Source organism: Uloborus diversus, chromosome 6 (assembly GCF_026930045.1).
Source record: "Uloborus diversus isolate 005 chromosome 6, Udiv.v.3.1, whole genome shotgun sequence".
Lineage (NCBI taxonomy): Eukaryota > Metazoa > Arthropoda > Arachnida > Araneae > Uloboridae > Uloborus > Uloborus diversus.
Genome location: NC_072736.1, coordinates 82173519 through 82188819, shown reverse-complemented (window position 1 = coordinate 82188819; position 15301 = coordinate 82173519). Strand labels below are relative to the sequence as shown.

The window sequence follows — 15301 nt, the reverse complement described above, 5'->3', positions numbered from 1 at the left end:
TGACGTCACGTGAAAGTATCCCGAGTCCCCGTTTTCATGTGGGACTCTAACTTTAATAAACATCATTAAAACGGAACAGCTAACTGAATATTGGTCAACCTTCGATCAAAAAAGGGGAAATTTTTCGTCATTGAATATCTTTTAAGAAATCATAATTTCTTTGTTTAAAAAAATACCAGAATTATTGTTTTCCTTTACTATCTAAAACATTTAAAACTTACTATGAAAGAAAAAAAAACACTGGTGATAAGATCTTTGCATCAAGAAATAGGTGTTTCTCGAGCTGAAATATTGCTGAATAAATGCTAGGCAACAACGTACAAATATTTATTTATAGTTTATATTTCGTAGAACAGACGTAACAGTAAATTGTTAGAAGTAATAGCTTGAGGTAAATACTCTCAGATTTGTAGCCTTGCAGATAAAATGTCCGAAGGAAAAGCAAAACTTACTCCTTTAACAGCAACTGGAATGTATTCTGTTCATCCTAAAAGGCAGAACATATCATATGGACGATGGGCAATCCCTGTTATGGTAAGTGACGTTTCTTGAATTATGTTCGCGAAACCCCAAGGTTCCAGGTTCCACGGAGAAAGAGGCGTGCACAGAAATTTCGGGGTCCGTTACAAATGACTTTGCCCCCCCCCCTCCATATTGTTTCCCCTATATTTCACGCCTAGTTTTGAACTATTTGGGCCCCTTCAGGATGGGACCCAGGCCAACACGTGTCTCCCCGCCCCCCCGTGCACGCCCCTGCATGGAAGTAGTTCAAGGGTTCATCGAGATACGCTCTCTTTCTTTTTATATAAAAGATTCAAATTATTCACCGAGAGAAAAAAGAAAATAGCAACCACCTCGCTTCAGCTACTAACCTAGATCAGGGATTCCCTATCCCTATGGGCTATTACCGAGAAATATCTGGAGTAGGCCGTGACCGTCGCTAGTGACGGTCACGAGCAGGCCCGCGTACAGGATTTGATAACGGGAGGGGTTTTGGTTTCAGTGTTTTTTTTTTTTTTTTTTTTTTTTTTTTTTTTTTTTTTCATTTCTTTCTGCATTGTTAGGAAAACAGGTGTCAAATTATTCATTTCTGTTTAATGGTCACAATGAGGAACGTATCGGGAGGGGGGAGGATCTCTGGCTTATCCGGATCAAGTTTGGAACTACAGTAGACCCTCGTTTTACGCGGGGGCTACGTTCTTATGTGTACTTACATCGACTTTTATGCACAACATGCATAAAGAAAACATAAATTAATTTCTTTTTCTGTTTATAAAGAGGAGCTGACAACTTTATGATAGTCTTTTGGCCGTCATTAAGATTTTTTTCTCTGTAGTTCTTTGCAGAGCATTAACGCGTCCGTGATGATCATTTGTGTCATTTCCATGATGAAATGTTCCTTCACTAACAAATCAGAAAGATCATTTCTTTTGTCTAGGAATGGTTCAAAATTTTCAATGTGAACGTTTTTGGTTGTGTGTCACCGACGTCGGTATCCTCGTTGGTTTTGGTCTCCTTTGTCACTCCTAAAAACTCTTCTTCCAGGGAGTTCTGAACTGTGTGAGTTTAAAAGCTTTACTTCTGGAAAGAGCTCTGGAAGCAATCGCATAAAATGTCTCCAGGGGCCCAAGCTCGATTATTAGTATTCCAAAATGTAGTTGAATACGCGTAATCTGCAATCTTTAGGAGTTTGGATTTTGAAAGAGGAGATAATTATCTGTTTGTATTGCCGCATCTGCGTAAAACCGAAACTCATCCGCGTAAAATGATATAAATGTGTCAAATCTTAAACCGCGTAAAATCGAAACTGCGTAAACTAAAGCTGAGTAGAACGAGGGTCTACTGTATTTACTTAATAATAATTTTAAACGATTACTGCATTTTTTTAAAATAAAAGATAACTGCCCATTTAGGAATGTTTTTGCGTATTATCCGGATTTCCAGAATTTTTGTTCATTCGGATTGCTTTTGGTCCATGTTTTAGTTCGGATAAACAAGGTCGTACTTTATTTGTAAATACTGTTATTAACCCCACAGAAAATAAATCCTGGCTGCGCTAGTAATAGGGTCACACGGGGCAATTATGGGTCAAAATACCATAACATCTTAATATTTTCTTGAGCATAAAAGATAAAATGACTTAATTTGGCATGGAGTAAACTTACACAAGTTAGAAATTATTCAAATAATCCCTTTACCTAAAATTAGATTATTATTTATTTCATTTAAATTAAATGAGTGACTAGGAATTACCCCGGATCGGGGCAATTATGGTCACACATGGGGTAAATTTGGGTCCTCCTTTTTTTTTAAAGCAATCAATGTCAAAAGTAATTAACCATTCTAAATTATGATTTCTTAGCCCACAAAGAGAGGTTTTTAATAACAAAAAGTTTTATGTGTAAGAAGTAACACATTATAATTGAAATAATTTGATGTTACTCTTACTAGTCGACTACAATTGGTTATTGTTCTTTGGTCTAAGCCCACGATTCGCAATTCGGTGAAGAAATTTCTTTAATATTTGTATGCTATCTTCATCATTCATGTTTCTATCAACTGCAAGGTTTTTTTCTTTTAAATTTTAATTAACTAGACTGGAAAAAATACACTTATTTCAAATTACTTCTAGAAATGTCTCACTTGAACAAACTAAAATTTCTGACACCTTGTTCCAGAATTTCTGTTTGTATTTTTTTTTCTTTGTCCAAAATTTAAGTTACTTTCCCATTGTAGAATATGTCGCTATCATCGTACACAACAAAGTATGTCTTATTTTCAAATACAGAATGAATTTGGTTATCACACCATCTTTTAACATTTTTATAACAGGATTGTTTTTGCAATTGTGTTATTGCAAATTCTTCCCTCTTTTTGTCGTTGTCATAAACAGTTCCAAAATAAGCTCATTTTGCATTTAGGCACTGTCAATATCAGCTTGTTGAGGTACTTTTATTTTTTTGCAAGCAGGGTTTTTCTCATTGACTACATTTGTGAATTTGATTTCTCTTGCAGTTAGAAGATAGAGAAGCGAGTTTGATTTGTCATATAACTATCGAATTTGTCCTCTTATTTGATACTTAAGGGGTTTGTATTAATTTGTTGCTTATTTTGGTTCTTGATATGTGCCATAATTGCATGCTGACATAGTTTATCTTCAAAGCTGAAATTGATTTGCTCGGCAAAAGGGCATGATACTTCAGCAGCAATTGAAGATGATATATTATCTAATGTTACACTTGGAGCTTTAAAATTTCTTTTTTTAAGAGAGAGTTTGGCACAGTAAAGGAAAAGTTGAAATTAATACTGATATTATTTACATAGAAATTAATAAGAAAAACATTTAAAATATAAGAAAATATACTCACTCAGAATAACCCCGGTGACCCAGAATCACCATACTAAACTGGGGTATAAATTAGCAAGGCTTGCACCGCACGCGTGAGCAACGTTCAATAGGGCGCCAAATTCAGCCTCACCTAGAACCTTGCTAAATCGAGAAATAAATAAATAAAAGTAAAGACAAATTAAAATTTTGACTCTCCAAAAAATATTGTTGACTTAAAATGGTTCCCCGCCTCCCCCCGCCCGCAACAGTTAGACATCTAATAATTGCAGGTACCAGCTCCTTTGAGGCGACGATTATACGCACGTTTGTTAAGAAAAGAGAAAATTATTGGGAAGGATGTTAACTTGTGTTGCCTAGTGAAAATTCCTTAAAAAGTGCTCTGGCGCCCTGTGCCAATTAATTACCCTTCCCTAATGCCCGAAAAAAAGGCAAACGTTAACAAGCCAAGGGTGGATGCAGGAGGTCATTAACCCTCCAAAACCCGTGGACAGTATAATACGAGCCAGTAATATAGCCTATGCCCCCCTCCCCAAAAAAGTAGTTTTACGGGCAATCCCCTAGCACCCCCCCCCACCTTTTTTGTGAACCAGCTATATAATGAGGGGGGCGCTATAGTTCGCCTTGCACGCGGACGCTCAGATGCCTAGCGGCGGGCCTGTTCAAAGGGACAAAAGTATTTTAACGGATATAAAAAGACATGAAAAGAACTTGATATTTTTTATCACTTGCATAAAATGTTGATAATATTATCCTTAAAACTTATCAATTATCAATTGTACTTGAGCTCTGGAACACCATTCTGAATTGCAGAAAACATAGAAATGTCGTATAATAGTAACAAAGCGATATGCGGGCAATCTATTAACCTGACTGTCACCATCTTAATTTTTGTTTGTGTATTTCAGGCAAGAAAAATGGAAGACCCAGATCCTTTGGAAAGAAGAAGAGCAGTGCAGTCTATGTGTGATTATGTATTCGACTCTAGACGAGTATCATCGAAAGAGTTTTCAAGTAAGTGTTCTCATTTCAAAATTTATTAGTTTGAAACTGCCCGTGGGACACCTGTTTGAGGGACTGATTTTTCAGTAATTACATTTTTCTGATTTCCATATGTCTCCATCAACTCACTATTTTTTTTTTTTTTTTTTTGGCTTGAAGCCTTACGTTTGACAAATGGTGGGTTCATTCCCAAACCCGGGATCGAACTAATGCCATCTATATCATCTGGATGAGCAGCCCTTAACCACCTGATCACAGGGGACAATTATCATTTACCTGTGATTTAGTGTTGTAAAAATGTAAAAGAACATGGTTTGGTTCAAACGCAGATCCAAGGGGTAGATCAATATTAAACGTCTATTAGATGTGCTTGCAAACAGAGCTTCAGTCTGTTTACCATTTGCAGTCGTCTAAAAAATGACATTTTGGCATTCCTATTTCAACCATTCACATAAGATGAAACTTACCAATTCTTAGGGGCTCTTAAATGTCTTTGTAGCATTGAGATCAGGCTGCGTAGTCAGAGTCAGACCAATTTTGAGGTAAAGAAGTCGGAGTCAGGAGTTGAAGTTTTAAAACTTCAAGAGTCAGAATCGCACATTTTCCTTCAAAGTTTGCAACTCTGCTAGTCCTTGCGGAGTCAGATTGGACTGATTTTTGAGTAAAGGGTTCGGAGTCAGAGTCGAAGACTCTAAATTTCTCGGACTCGGAACTGCAACCAGTTATTTTTTCTTCCGACTACGCAGCCCTGCTCGAGATCTGCAAATCGGTCCCAGCCACAAGCCCTAAGTTTCAAAACATTTTCAGGACGAGTGGGGATTAATATTTTAGACCAGCGGGTCTCCACCCTTTTTCACTCGCGGGCCACATTGTAAATTTTTTGAGGCGAGGCGGGCCAGTCCAACAATATTTTAGCTCAGATGGTCTATTTAGCACTAGCCCCCCCCCCTTCCACCCATACATAGCGAATATTTTTATTTATATTTTTTAATTAAATGCTCAGTGGTGGTTTTTGAAGCTTTCTGGGCTTGCTTCTAAGTTGTTATATTTCCATAAACTTTGCTGTTAGGTAAATTACATTTTAAATGCCAGTAAATCTCTAATAATATAACGATAAGGTGCCTTGTAAAATTTAGAATAGCTCAGGAAACTGAAATAAAAAGCATTCTTTGTCACAAAATAAAGTGAAGTTTTTCTTTAAAAAAAAAGGCTAATGAGTTAGTGATACAAGACAAAATGATTGCAATGTACTACAAATCTATTTTATTGAATTAATTACGATTAAAAATTTGGAAATAAATAAGAACACAACACGTGTAAAGTTTCTAAAAAAATTTAAAAAGTTAAAAAATTAATGCGAAGACTGCATTTGTTTACCGATAAAAATTTCTGTCCATTCAGGGACAAACTTCGTAGTTCTGATCATTAAGAGTGATTTTAAATGTTTATCTGTTAAAGAAAATGTATACTTAGATTCAACATAATTTTGAAAATGTCTGTTAACACTTGTGGATGCAAAATGAGAAAACATAGCTCCAGCATAAATTTTTAAGAAAGTCTTTTTCTGGTAGAGAACTGTAAAATGGAGCACATGTTTTCCCTGGGGCCAGGAAAAGCCCAATGTCAGGGCACTAACGAGAGAATGTGGCGCAGAGAAATGAGATTTGTTCTCGGAAAGAGCAAAAAGAGAGATGGGTGCTGCAAACGTAGTTAACGGTAAAAAATGATTATAAAACGCTTTAAATTAACCGTAAAAAGATTTTAAGTAATTATTCGTAATTAAAAATAATATATCAATTATATTTTCAACGAGATTGTCTGCTGGAAAAAAAAGTTTGTAAACGTCCAGCGGGCCTAGTGATGTGGATTGCGTAAATACCCAGCGGGTAGGTAAATATTTTTTGGGTATTTACCCGGGTATTTACCCATGGCCTGGGTAAATACCCAAAAACTGGGTATTCTACAAAAAAATGCAAAAAGTGAATGGGAATTTTTTTTAAAAATCTAAATAAGAAATAATTGGTAAAACTGATACACACAGTGTATCACACAGTGTATTACACAGTTGATAATATTTTTTATTGAAAGACTTGATTCAAATTATGAAAGAAACATATCGTGAACCAAAGAATCTTTCTTTTCAAAGTCATAATTGGAGAAGATGTTTGCTTTTTTTTGTAACCAGTTAAGCTTTTTATTTTTTGTAGAATGGCTATTTATACCTGAAATTTGGCTATTAACATTGATTAGGCATATCCAACATATTTAATGTGAATATCATATTAGATTGCTTAGATTTCACACAATAACTCTTTAAATATGTGATCAAAATACAATTTTTGAGCAAAAATTTATTCTTTTGTATATGGTTGGTTATACAAGGTGTATTCTGAAAGTAATGCAATGTTTTTTTTCCATTCCGCTTTTATTGGTCGTAGTATAATTAAACTACTTGGTTTAGGTGAGGGGGACCGTAAGGTTTTCCAGAAAACTAGTCTCAGGGTTCTCCGAGCTGTGGAAGTGGACGGACGTAAGTTAATGTCTCTGCACATCGACCGTGATACGGGAAAATTGGTATGCGATTAAGTTTTGTTGTGTAACCAACAAAATCTCTTGAGGAGACTATCAAAATGATTGGTGAGACTTACGGGGAATCTTCTCTGTCCTATTCAAGGGTTTTGAGGTGGTTGAAGACCTCTGAAGAGGGCCGGGAAGCTTTCTAGATGAACAACGCTCTTGGCGGCCGTCAACCAGGAAAACCGACAACAATGTCACTCATGTTCCTCAAATGTTGGACTTCGACCCTCGATTGACTATCAAGATGGTTGCAAATGAACTGAACATGTCGTCTACTGCTGTGTTTCGCTTTCTTCAAGATTTAGCGATGAGAAATGCGTGAGGCAAGTTCGTGTTGAAGCACCTTGCCATAACGTGCTGCGAATCCGCGAGTTCCTGGCTAAACACCAGGTGAAAACGCTGTTCTAGCTCTCTATAGTCCTGACGTCGCTCCAACAGACTCCCTCGGATAAAGGCAGGCCTGAAATCAACCCATATTTCATCCCTAGAAGAGATCCAAACATCCGTGACTAAGACCTCAGGGGAGTTCCCAAAAATGATTTTCAGGGCACTTACCAGTCATGGCAGAGACGATGTAAGAAATGTGGAAGCCCAAGGACATTACTTCGAAGAATTTTAAGTGTTTGTGCAAATCTGTTCAATAAATTACTTTAAAAAAAATTGCTCTACTTTTGGAATAGACCCTGTATATATACATAGTGGAATACATACAGAAAAGTATTTTAGTTGAATATAAATGTTTGAAATAAATACCCCGAATAGGCATTTACCTTGGTATATACCCTGGGTATTCACGTCTAAAAATAAATACCCGGGTATTTTACATCACTACGCGGGCCGGACAAAATCTGTTCGCGGGCCGTAGGTTTGAGAGCCCTGTCTTAGACCTTCGTTGATTACCTAAGTAATAAGTGGTTCCAGGGATGTGCACAAGGGGAGGGGGAGAAGGGACATCTGTTGGCCCAGGACCGAGCCTGAAAGTAGCCCGAGATTTTTAAAATGAAAGGTGAAATATATGTAGAGACGTAGAAGTAAACAATATTATAGAGGGCCCGGAAAAGTCATTTGTGACGGACCCCAAAATTTCTCTGAACTCCCCTGAGTGGTTCCATGACTAACATTTTTTCAGCGTTGCTGATCTTGTCTTCTAACTTTTAGGGAAAAGCAGATAAGCAGATTGTTTTTAGAACTAGAATGGGGAGTATAAATTTTTTCCCACTGTGCAGTAACTGCATTTAAGACATGGATTTTCCAACAATAAACTAGTTTTTGAATTTATAGGCGCGGTTTCTGCCCTGAGAAACTTAAGCAAAGACGAAGATGCTGGCGTAAAGCTTAAATTTGCAGAATGTTTAGCGGCCATTAATGGTAAGTCAACTATCAACGGGACCGCTGGCCCTCAAACAATGATGGGCTGCGTGCCAGGTGCCTTTGCCTTAATTTTAAGTCGCAGAGAAATCGAGAATAACTGTTCTTCACTTCAACGTTACAAAAAGTTTTCAATATTTAATTATTTAATGAATATATTTTACAGAAGAACAATTTCTATATTTTTGGGACAAGGTTTAAAAAAAAAGTCATTCTGACGTCAAATCAAACACAAAAAGAAAAACACCTTTAACTGACCATCTCAGATTTTGATGAGAATTTCAGAAGTTCAGGGACTGCACCATTGACCAGGACCCGACTAACTTAAAGTGAGACCTTAGGCCAACAATAATTTGGAGACCCCCTGAAGGCTCTATAGCGGAATAAAGTGGTTGATTTACAGATTTGGGGTTCGTCGGTTTTGGAGCCCCTTTGTCTATCACAGAAATATAAAAATCATTTATCATGTACATTTATGTATGTCTTTTGGAGCATCTCTTAATTGTGACATGGTAAATTCACTACTGGAAGAATGAATTTTAATTCTCCTTTTCCCAATTCAGAAATAAGTATTTCTAACTATTATTTTGAAAATAAGTGTATTTTTCGTCTAACTGTAATGCTATGCATACTTCTTTGGGTAATTTGGGGCCCCTTTGGAAGAGGGACTTCCAAGCCCATCAAGCCTAGTCTGCCTGTGCGGTAATCAGGCTCTGTCACTGACATTTTTAAGGAATTGGAAATTTTAGAGGGGTTTTGATCTCATTTCAGGAGAGCTCTCGTTTCGGGCGGGGGTGCTCCGTAGCATTTGAGGGTGGTGCGTCTTCGCTGTTAGAGGAATAGATACCCCTGGTTTTTGTATATAAATCCAAGAGATTCGCTACATCCTGAACAGATGCCATACCCTTTGTATTTCCCTAAATTACAGGTTGGCTGGGGGGGGGGGGGGCCTCCATCCTCTGCTCGCTTCACTCGCCAACCTGCGGCGGCTGACAATTGAGGATTTCAATGTTTTTTACGCTGGATATTCCGCTACCTAAAGGTTTAGAGGGGTGAAATAGGGCGGAATGGCTTCCTCTGGATGTTCAGCATCCAATGGTACCATTATTGACCAGGTACATATTTATAGGGATACAGACACACACACAGACAGATGAGCACATAAGTTAATGGTATAGATTGCAGTCAAATGTTCAATATAGATGCAAAACGAGATTTCTTCAACCACTATATAACATGAATCACAATTCAGTAATTACTTGTAGCTGTACTATCCGTATTTTGAGCTGTGCGAGGTTTCTACCGAAACATTCAAACACCTTACGACGCTAATATGCTTAAAACATTTTTTTACATTAGAAATGTCGCAACCATGCATGATTTCGACGTCAAAACTAAGTGTAAGGTCTGTATAGAGTACTGTGTGTAAGAATGTTTCCTTTACGAGGGCAAGCAACTATGGTATGAGACTGCTGTACCATATAAAACGGGATTCATGATTCGTGTCGCGTTCCAGTATACTAGCCGCGGTTCCTTTTTACGGGACACTGCTTTTACTAAAATTGAACTTGATCTAACCTAACCATGTCCTATTTTACAATGCTACTGACTTTTGTATTGATGGAATACATTTTCTCGGTTTGGTTAATGTTATGTTATAAACGGGGGGGGGGGGGGGGGGGCTCTGGGCAAGAATATGTGGTATGCCACATGATGTGAATTTTTCAGTTGGCCAATTTCCGATTTATAAAAAATATTTGTAGAATTTTTGTATATACATTCCAAATTCTACAATCGAGTCGTTTCCAAAATTTTAAAAAGTATTTTTTTCTGAAAGTGCATGCTTAAAAACATAGGATCAGATCGTTTTTTAAATAATTTGTTTAAGTTTAATATTTAAAACAAATTACTTAAATCAGCGCGCTTTCAATGTTTATGCTTCTGTACGATGACATCACAAATGATAAAATGCCATTCTGTGCTGCCATTCTCACAGAGCAAGAATATTTAATTCGCATCTTTACTCACTTGTATTGGCAACGATATGGTTGTTAGCAAGCGTAAAGCGCAATTTTAATTCGCTTCTTCATTATCATAAAGTGGAAACGCAGTAGAAAGATGCGCCAAAGAGCATCATTTGTGACGTCATCAAGACCACGTCTTGTTTGAAAAATCGGACATTTTAAAAAATTAATTAGAAAATAACTGTTGGGAAAACGGAAGTATTTTCTGGGTTTATGTTTTTTTTTTTCTGCTTATTCTATCAATTTCAGTGACAAAAAGTACTATTTTTGACTGAAGGAAGCAACCCCATTCTAAAACCAGATATGTTTTTCTTCAAATGACATAATACATTGTTATGATTATTTCAATTTTAACTACGAGAAACAAACATTTTGATCGAAAAGTCACTCCTTGTGGCTTGTCACATTTCTACCCCGAGCAATTCATATATTTCCCTTTTTATCTTTTTCTTCCCAATAGCTATTTTCTTCAGGATACTTTTTTTAAAAAAATCACTAATTCTTCGAAATGTGCCACGACTTGAAAAAGTTTGGGAATTCTCTTTTTATTATGCTGATATATTTCACATTCAGTCAAGTGTAACTCAAAGGGCAATAACCCCTTTTTATTAAGCATACACTTTTTGGACATTTCAAATTCGGGATTTGTTTACACTATTTTTTTGCTTGATATTGAAAAAGTTACCTGTTCATTTACAGTAGACTCTCGTTTTACGCGGGGGTTACGTTCCACGGAAATGCCACGTAAATTAAGACTTAATATTATTGCTAAAATAGGGGTTAGGTTCCGTAGATAAAAAAAATATTTCATTCTAGTGATGGCTAATTGTATAATAAGTTTAATGTGTACTTATATCGATTTCTATGCACAACATTCATAAAGAAAACATAAATTAATTTCGTATTCTGTTTATAAAATGGAGCCTGCTATGATAGTCTTTTGGCAGTCATTAAGAATTTTTCTCTATAGTTTTTTGTAGAGCATGAACGCATCCATGATCACTTGCGTCATTTTCATGACAGAATCTTCCTTCACTAACAAATCAGAAAGATCATTTATATTGTGTAAGGAATGGCTCAAAATTTTCAATGTGAACGTTTTCAGTTGTGTGTCACCGATGTTGGTATCTCCGTTGGTTTTGTCCTCCTTTGCCACTCCTAAAATATCTTCTTCCAGTGAGTTCTGAACTGTGTGAGGTTTGTAACTTTACTTCTGGAAAAAGTTCTGGAATCAATCGCATAAAATGTTTCCAGTGGCCCAAGCTCGATTATTAGCACGCCAAAATGCAGTTTATCCGCGTAAAATAAAATAAAGGTGTCAAATCTTAAACCGCGTAAAACGAGTGTCTACTGTATATCTCCACATGACTGTGCTCTGTGGGTGGATTTTTGTTTTTGAACCTACCATGTATGTCATTAAAAACTCCTTTCGATTGTTCTTGTCCCGCATGTTGTTATTTAAAGTACTGTTGTTCACGTTAAGCAAAAGTTCGTGTAATTATTTTACCATCTAACTGACGGAGGAAAGGAATGCACTATTAAGAATTCAGAAAGAGATTGGTGAGAACAAAGAAAGATAAACCTGATCCTCAAAGGGAGTCACTGTCCCCAGGTGAGTCACCGAGGACTCAAAGTAAGCGAAAGAGTGGCAGAGCGACTTCAAAATAGCGCACAAGTAGGAAATGAGGTTGTTTTTTTCAGTCAAAAGTACTACTTTTAGTCACTGAAATTAATAGAATAAGCAAAAAATTATAACATGGAGCAAGAAAAAACTTTCATTTTCCCAACGCTTAATTTTTACTTAATTTTTTTAAATGTCCGACTTTGAAAATAAGGCGTGGTCTTCATGACGTCATAAATGATGTACTTTGGTGCATCTGTCTACCACGTTTCTACGTTAAGATGATCAAGAAGCAAATTTAATATTGCGCTCTACGCTTGCTCTCTACCAAATCGTCGCCAGTAGGGGAGGGACCTAGGTAGTACCTTGGGACACTTTTCATATTTTAATTTTTAACGTCAATTATTAGAATCAAATTTAATATAAAAGGCACATTTAAAATACCCCAAACATACTTCTATGCAATATATTTTTTTTTAATTCAGGCAGTTTGAAAATAAAATATTGCCAGCCATTTAAAGTAAAACTTCCAAGCTGTCCTAAGGTACAGAATCCTATTGTACCTTGGGTTACATCCTGTTGTACTATTGGAAAGTCTTCATGATTCAGGAAAAAGCCATATACTTGAACAAATTTTGCACCACAGACGAAAAAAAAAACATTTTTTTTCATGGTAGTGAGTTAAATCATGAATGCTTAATTATGAATTATGATTAATGCATAATGAATTACTATCCAACATTAAATTTGTTCAAAAGACTACATCAGATTAGAACATAGTTCCGTGTTCCTAACCATATCTTAATTATTAAGAACCATTCATATGCTGTACCTTGGAACGTGTCCTAAGGTACTACAAAATGTTTGGCTGTCCCAAGGTACAATCACTACATAGTTCAAGAAAAACCAAAATAATGGTAAATCTAAACGCACTATCATTATTTTCTCATAAGCAAAATATTTAAAGTACTTCTCTTTTATAACAAAATAAAATTCAGTTGATTAAATTTACAAATATAAAGACAGAAAATTAAATAAAAATGAAGAAAATATTTACTTCGGAGTCATGAAATTTTCTTTCACTCACAAAATCGTCAATTTTACTCATTTGATGCTGATTTTTACTATGGCACCATTTAGTAGTGAAGGTTACAATTATTACAAAAACATTAAAAAAATGGTTAAATCCTATCTTTTTAAGCAAGCTCTTTAAGATAAAAATACTTTTAAAATTTCGGAAACGACCCCATTTTTAATAGTAGCAAAATAAATAACTAAATAAGCAAAATATTTATTAAAAAAGAAAAAATAATAATAATTCGTTTGTGACGAATAAGTTTTTTCGCAATCAAGAATTGCTGTCAGGTGGTTATTCTATATTTCTTTTCCTATGTTTTATTCATCCTATCAGACTTAATAGTTATCAAGTTATCAGACTTATTAATAGTCATTAATTTTGAATTAAGTATGATACTCTTGTCAGCTTGTCATAAAATGTGAAATTTCATTCGAAAGCGTTTGAGCAGAAATCCAGATATTTTCTTGAAACTTGGAAGGTTTTATGTCGGAGGCGGCGATTAGAACTAAAAAAAAGGGGGAGGGGAGCAAAAAAAAAAAAAAAAAAAGACAAGTAAATGCCATAGGATTTTTAACGACAGCAATAAAATTAAGGGAAAAATGGAAATAAAGAAATACAAAATTTTGCTAAAGCTGGTTTTTAAAGCATATGAGTGGTAATTGATGCAAATTTAACAGCTCAAATCACGTTTTTCTTAAGATTAATTTGATGAATTATGAACACAATAACTTTTCCCAAAGAAGCACTTTGACAAGAATTAGACTAACATTATCTCTTTATATTAAAAAAAGGTTAGGTCAAAAATTTTTTTGATAGGAAGTCTGTGGCGAGCTTGCGTCCAGGAGACCCCATAGCACTACAGCCTTGAAATTTTGTTAAGTCCCGGTGGTTTGCATCTGGGGTTTTGTTTTTTGAAATTCGAATTAGTTTTTTGGTAATTATTTTTTTAAGCTCAAATTTCACGTAAATTGACTATTATTGAATATTAAAGGGGTGAAAAATTACTTGTACATATTAATATTATGTATCGTTGGAAAGGGTAGAAATTTCCCCGTTCTACACAGTTTGTCTCAATGCTCTCAACTTAAATGTGGCGGGAGTTATTTGCGTTTTTAGTTCGAACTTTTTTATGCTTAGTTAAAATTTAGGCACTACTTTCTTCATTAAATTTGTCAGTAAAAAATGAAGGAATTGTCCCACAGTTTTCTTTTTGACACCACTGGAAAGAGCGGCTTTTTATACTCCAGATCTAGTTCGACCTATGGTCGAAAAACTTAGCTCCTTTCTCCAAAGAAAAAAAAAGTTGCAAGCAGTTTTAATCAAGAGTTCGAAAAATCTTATTTCCATTCAAATTATTAACGTTTTATTTGGCGTTGCCATAGTTTTCCGATTCGTTTTTTCTTCTTTCTTATTCACAAATTTTAAAGGTTTCGATTTTAACGGAAAATCTTAGGCTCAACTTAGTTCAAGTCCTGAGCTAAAGAGCAAAATGTATTACTGGAGACTATGAATATGAAAGCGACTTTTCAAACGTACACAACTGCAGTTTTGCAATGCTCAGGAGCCCCTCAGCCCTTACGTCTCTGCAAGTTGGTACAAATTATTTTGAAACCCGGGGAAGGGGTACTTTTTGTTCCAAAGGTAGCTCATAATGCGTTCTTAATGTTTCTTTCTAATTGGCGATTTAGATCTCTGCGAATCAAATAAGATTGTCAAGCAATCTTCGGGGGTAGATGAGCGTCAGCGAGCAAGGGGCAGAGCCCCCTAGTTCACTACAAAAAACTAATTCAAAAATTAAAAAATATATATAGCGCTCCAATGTGGGTCCGAAGTAATTTTGTACCAAATTCCAGGGCTGGAGGTGATATGTGGTTCCCTGGACATAGGACAGCCACAGATAGAGATAAGGTGTAACATTCATTTTAAAGTATTGCACATATTTTATAGTTCAATATAAAAAAGAATGCATATTTTTTTTCTTTTTCTTCCGACATAGTTAGTGCAGCGGGACGCCAAGCCTTTCATAAGCATGGTTTCTATGAAGAAGCTCTAAAGCTAATAGATGATTCAGACGCGGCTGTAAGAAATGCTGCGAATATTGTTCTTCAACGAATATCAATATCTCCTATTGGTAAGTGCTAATAAACGTTAGTGTTTCTAAAAATTAACCAATGTGTTAAAAATTTAACCAAAAAAAAAAAAAAGTTAAACAAAAATAGCAATGTGTAAAAATTTGAATATATTTTCCAACCAAATTTTTTTTTTTAATGGAATAGAATGTTTTT

At 35.6% G+C, this 15301-nt stretch overlaps 1 protein-coding gene across 1 annotated transcript in view; it reads left to right on the top strand.

Moving 5' to 3' along the window:
- Positions 1-426: 426 nt before the first annotated feature.
- The window catches only part of LOC129224840 (uncharacterized), a 42746-nt gene continuing 27871 nt past the window's right edge, over positions 427-15301 (top strand). Inside the window, exons 1-3 of the mRNA XM_054859386.1 lie at positions 427-534; positions 4255-4364; positions 15017-15147. Coding sequence (XP_054715361.1) covers positions 427-534; positions 4255-4364; positions 15017-15147 — 349 coding nt within the window. The remainder of the gene's footprint in view (positions 535-4254; positions 4365-15016; positions 15148-15301) is intronic.